This window comes from Olea europaea, unplaced genomic scaffold (assembly GCF_002742605.1).
Source record: "Olea europaea var. sylvestris unplaced genomic scaffold, O_europaea_v1 scaffold2308, whole genome shotgun sequence".
In the NCBI taxonomy this organism is placed as follows: Eukaryota; Viridiplantae; Streptophyta; class Magnoliopsida; order Lamiales; family Oleaceae; genus Olea; species Olea europaea.
Genome location: NW_019241173.1, coordinates 10,522 through 16,298, shown reverse-complemented (window position 1 = coordinate 16,298; position 5,777 = coordinate 10,522). Strand labels below are relative to the sequence as shown.

Here is a 5,777-nt window from a genome sequence, read left to right as displayed (position 1 = left end):
ACAGTTTTCTAACCAATTTTAACAACAAAATTTACAAACAACTAATTTGTCCCTAAATAGCTACTAATTTTCCATTTTAATTAGCGTCACTAAGTGAAAACAATTTTCCTACAAAAATTATTCGTTTATAATAGTAACGTATAGAAAATTTGAATTATAATTTTAAAAGAAATGCTGCTAAACATTTTTATTTAATATATTTTGTATCATGAATTAATCATATTAAAAAAGTTAAAATACAATAACAAATAATCAGGTACGAAATTGGAAACAATTTCATTGAATGATTCCCCATTCAACAATTTCACAAAATCAAATTAATTTAGCTTCCATTTCAAAAATCAATATTAGTTTGTCGAAATTCAATCCAAAAAATATCTACACATGATCTTCAAACACTTTCAGTGGTAACTTTGTTATAAACAAAATAAACATTTACTATGTCCAACCATTGAAGATCATTGTGCTTGAATGACTAATCTCATGACCCATTCCTTTCTCCCAACATTCGAAGTATGGTTTGTTTGAACTGAATCCTCTTATTCTCTTCTTCACAGCTACCATCTTCTTCTTTTGAAGTAATTCACTATTTTCCCTTGTAAGTTGATCTATCTTCTCGCAAGCATCACGAAGTTCCTCTTGCAAATTAATGATATCAGCTTGTCCATCGTATGAACTGGAGATGCCAACTTTGTGCAATTTACGATGATGAATACCAAGCCCATACAAGCGACCACCCTTACTAGGACCTTGACTTGCTTCACACCATGCTTCAATGTCAATTTCAGGTTGTGATGAAACATTTGAACCATATTTATCATGAATTGCATTTTCATATTTTTCCTATAAAACAAATGCAAATATCAATCAATAACTATGAACAACATATAATAAAAATTAATGTATTTCACTTACATAGACCATTTGTAACTTATTGTCTACAAAGTCTCCTTCTCCCTTCTTTCATCGATGTACACGTTCGAACAATTGTGCAGCAGTAGGTAGCTTGCCTAATTTCTCATACTAAAGACAAGCAACATAGTCAATGTTTAGTTTAAGAAGATTATTAATTGGCATACTATTCCCAAAATAAAACATCATCTCATGCATACTAGTAAATATCTGGTTTTACACATCATACACTTTCATAATGTAAACAATTATTCACTAAAATTGCAAGTTCTCGACTTTAGCACAAAATATGCATTCATCAGAAAGCAAACATTGAAATCTGGAAAATTCCAAGTTAAATGTTGAAGAAAATCAGCATAACTTATACCTAAGCAAAAATGTAATACTCTTATTTTAGATGTTGTGCACTAGTTCTTGCAGCAAAATATAATGTACTCCAAGCAAAAAAACTCGATCTAAAATACTTTCCTTTAAGAACTTATACCTCATGTAAAGGAAATAAAATTCCATTATTAAAGGAAGCTGGTTTATATAGAGCTTTTAAATTTCCCGAATGGTAACTTACTACGTAATTAACTGTAAGTGAACACAACATGACAGTGGGTCTAGTTTCAGTTTCAACTAGACAGAACATGCTGATTTTTGTCATATTCAGCCCCTAATGGGAGTATATTTTCCCTTTTCATGGTCTGCAACATTCACTCTCTGTCCTATTATTATCACAAGATTATATGTCAAAAGTTGTGCATCAAATAGGAATCAATCATGACATCATCTATAAATACTAAATACACATGTGAAAGAAGATTTTTGCATAAAATTAGACATCGAACCGGAGCATTGTGAGAACATTTCTCAAAATGTAGCAAGCAATAACTTAAGGTGAAAAGTCAAAATTGACAAAAGCAGTCAAGCAGAGGAACCAACTTGAGAATGAACAGGAGAAAGAGAGTTTAATTAAACAAGTAAAAGAGATAAGCTCATATCCTTATTGTAAAAAATTCAAAGGTTTTGGTAATTGGTAATTAAAGGAAAAATGGTATACAATTCAAAGCTATCGAGTAACTATGACTATTGTCCATATTTAATATACCGCGGGTTAGAATCCGAAAATATGGAGATTAATACATCATACAATTGCATTGCTCATGCGTCACGTGGAATTTGGTCCTTGGTTATGGCAATTTGCAAGTCAACTTTGACTACATGAAGGTGCATTGACACTCCATCTAGGAAAATGCTCGAGAAACTACTTTAAATAATGTATTGTATCACAAATGAAAATGACTACCTTTAAACATTGAAAAATATCGAGCTGATGGTCTCAAAAGATCAAGACGCTTAGCTGAAACTGATTTAACCAGTTCGAAGACCTTTCTACCATTTCCCTCCTCAACAGTAGAATCTGTAACACCAAGAAGTTCCACTTTGTAGAATTAGGAGGCACTGTTCTTAATTTGTTTTTTCTTCACATTAACTCTGTATACATAACTTGTCTCACAATGAAAACTACATGCACTATTTCAGAGCATCAGTGACTTTTCAACGGGCATCTCCCAACTACCCCAATACAAGAAAACTGAATCTTATCTTTTTCTAATTTCAAAATAACAAGATCTCTCTCTTTCCATGCTATGTGGTAATATGATTAATGGTGAATATATAGACGTTACATAGCTAACCAAATGGTAAATTACTTGAGTATATTGAGATTTAAAGTAACAAAGTTCAAAAAGGATAAAGAAAGGAAAATAATATTTTATTGCAACCCTTTATATGCCTTTCTCTACATTATTAGTTTGCACATATGCACAAATCTAACAAATGGAATTCTAGTATAAATGGACAGAACAAAAGCTCTTCTAATAGAATAAGATAACCCACAACATGTCAATCATCTATGAAATTGATTCATAAAATTAAACATTACCAGCCTCAACTTGTGGGCAGCAATTGTTATTGAACCAGCAGTGTGCTTAGTAATTGTTCCTGACTTTACAGTGAGTCGGTCATTACGGCCAAGTTTAGATTTCTTCTTCCATCCTTCATTGTTCCAATGTTTATCAATTATCTCATTCCAATGCTCTGTACTTAACCATGGTGGTCCATATCCCTTCCAATTAGCTACATTCTGATCCACTACTTTCCTTAGCCTTAGTTCAAGCTAAACAGAATATCTCTCGCAGCCAATCAATTGAGGCGGTATTCCATGCTTTCTCCACTTCGTTCTCCTTATTTTTTGGCTATGACTATTGTTGCTAATGTATGTACCAACCATTAGTATGCAACAATAAATTTATGAGGACAACAAGTATATTTAAATGAAATTTATGCTTCCTGAAATCTTTCCCACAAGAAATTTTTTGTGTCAACTGGCAACAAACTAAATGTAGGATAAGGTCCACCCCCAATAAGATTTTAAATTAGTACTTACAGCACGTGATGCTGAGATAGTAATGAATCTAAAAGCATGAAAACAGAGGCAGGAAACTTAAACCAGATAGCATGGAACTTAAAGAAGTGAGGGATTCAGGCAAATAGTAGGAAAACTGAAGCAAACAACAATTTTACCTTCTTCAAAATGTAACTTGCTGATTTTTTTAAAGCAAATGAATGCATTTTTTTGTCTTTGTATCTTCAAAAACTGAATTGAAGTAGAAAGTAATTGGGGGAATAATTCACACAAGTTGATTGCAATGTCAAAGCAAAACCAACATTTTATCCTGCACAAAGTGCTTTGTCTTCTTTCCAATTTTAAATCTCCTAAACTTAATCAATAGCAAAAATTCTAAAACTTAATAAATCACAGCCTCCCATAACTTTTTTTTATTGCAGCTGATCCAAACTTATCAGCACATAAGTTTTGTCTATAAGGTTGTAAGGTTGCATAGAACACCGGACCTTCTAATCTATACAACTTGTCAAAATGTAGGAGATAAAATCTGAATTATGTGCTTTTACATGGTGATTTCTTCTAAATGTATGAGAGTAACCTGAAAAATCATAAAGGATATTCATTTACTTCGATGGTTAACATTGTTAAGCATAAATCATTAACCACACAAGTAGTGCAAAGTATACATCCTCTTTAGTAAGTTTTAAAACCAGTGAAATCATTTTACATTCAACACAAACTAAAAAAAGGTTAGGATACATACCTATCATCTCTCACAGTTAAAAGAATTCTTCCAGTTTCATCTGGACAACCATTCGCACCGTGGTTAGGACCCCTTTTCCTACCATCAGGTCTATCGTTGTCCTCTAAAGAAAGAGATATATCAGTATCCTCATAACTAGTTTCAGTCCAGCCATTGTGTTGAGTTTTTGGAAAAATTTGGGGGGAGGGGAGGGGGGAGGGGGGGGGGGAGGGAGAGGGGGAGACGCCGGCTTTGGTGAATTTGAAGGAAAATGTTGTATAGATAAAAATATAAATTCATGATAATAATATGCAAAAATTAATAAATCTTAGATCTAAAATATTAAACCCTTTACAATTAGTTGGTATTAGATAACAAATCAATTTCAAATGGATTAATATGGAAAAAAATTTGATTTTTGTAGGGAATAGTTATTATTAATGAACATAGGGAGAGGGAGAGGGGGAGACGCCGGCTTTGGTGAATTTGAAGGAAAATGTTGTATAGATAAAAATATAAATTCATGATAATAACATGCAAAAATTAATAAATCTTAGATCTAAAATATTAAACCCTTTACAATTAGTTGGTATTAGATAACAAATCAATTTCAAATGGATTAATATGGAAAAAATTTTGATTTTTGTAGGGAATAGTTATTATTAATGAACATATTAAAATCAAGGTGTGAAAATTGTTATTTAGTAACGCATTGTTGATCGCATGATAGGTTAATCATGTTACGAATACATGATGTGGTCGTACTATTTGATTTTTCCAATCCATAATGTCTACAAATAGCTTGATCCTCCAGTTTTGAAATCCTCAACTCTCGAGTGCGATTTTGTTATAATTTTCAAAAGATATTGAGTTCTTCGACTGTTATCACATTGTGTTCCTCCCATATTGATGCAGAAGGGTTCGAATCAAGCAATGCCGAGTTGTTAGATAGCACGTCGATAGTGCTAAGATACCATGAGTCGGCAGATCGACGCAAAGATGGCAATTGATCGCAATCTTTTTCCTAATTGTGGCAGTTTTAAAAACGTTTAGAAAGTTGGTCATAACTTTCGCTACGGTTATCAGAATCGCAATTATGACCCCAATTCCAAAAGCTCTTTTCAGTGTGGACGTCATGGCCTGTGCATCATTTTCGAGGCCAAAATCCACTGTTTTCCCTTCCAATTTCCCATTTTTGTTATTTTTTCCATTTCTAATAATATTTCGTTTGTCGTTTTCTTGATGATTATTAAATCGATTTAAGCCAGACTTTTGGCAAATTACTTCTTTTATTACGTAGTTTATTTTGGTATGATTATTGAAATTTTGCTATTTTTTTATCTATATACTTCCTTATAATCCAGAAATTCAGCATCGTCCTTGTGGTGATATACAGTATCTAGCAAATATGTATAAAATCACTCCCTGTATATGAAATGGGTAAAAAAACAGTTTGTGAAAATTCTATGCAAATACAGTGAGCTTTTTGCAAATACGGTAGGCAACATATACGGTAAGGTGCAAATTGTAGCGACCCAATTTTATTTTTTTTTTACTTTATAAAAATCAAATAAATTTTTTTATTTTAAAACTTAAGTCACTACCAAATGTTTCTTAAAAAAATATAAATGGGTTAATAATGATATTATCCCTTGTCAATAACCTAAAGAAATCTTAACATGTGAAATAAAAATCATGTTATGATGAACTTTGAAGAAAAATATATAA

At 32.0% G+C, this 5,777-nt stretch overlaps 1 protein-coding gene across 5 annotated transcripts; it reads right to left on the bottom strand.

Annotated features, from left to right (window-relative positions):
- Nucleotides 1–310: 310 nt before the first annotated feature.
- LOC111381444 lies at nucleotides 311–4,224 on the bottom strand. 5 transcript variants are annotated; one of them, XR_002700341.1, is made up of 4 exons: nucleotides 2,843–4,224; nucleotides 2,204–2,317; nucleotides 916–1,023; nucleotides 311–843 (listed from the first exon to the last, which is right to left on the bottom strand). XR_002700341.1 is itself a non-coding variant. In XM_023005223.1 (4 exons), the coding sequence occupies exons 3-4, from the start codon at nucleotides 922–924 to the stop codon at nucleotides 439–441; spliced, it is 414 nt and encodes a 137-aa protein (XP_022860991.1). In that variant the 5' UTR covers nucleotides 925–1,023; nucleotides 2,843–3,170; nucleotides 4,071–4,224; the 3' UTR covers nucleotides 311–438. The 5 variants fall into 5 exon arrangements, 3 of the variants coding, with proteins under 3 accessions (XP_022860991.1, XP_022860992.1, XP_022860993.1); XM_023005223.1 differs by lacking the exon at nucleotides 2,204–2,317 and having other exon boundaries at nucleotides 2,843–3,170; nucleotides 4,071–4,224; XM_023005224.1 differs by lacking the exon at nucleotides 2,204–2,317 and having other exon boundaries at nucleotides 2,843–3,161; nucleotides 4,071–4,224.
- Nucleotides 4,225–5,777: the final 1,553 nt, after the last annotated feature.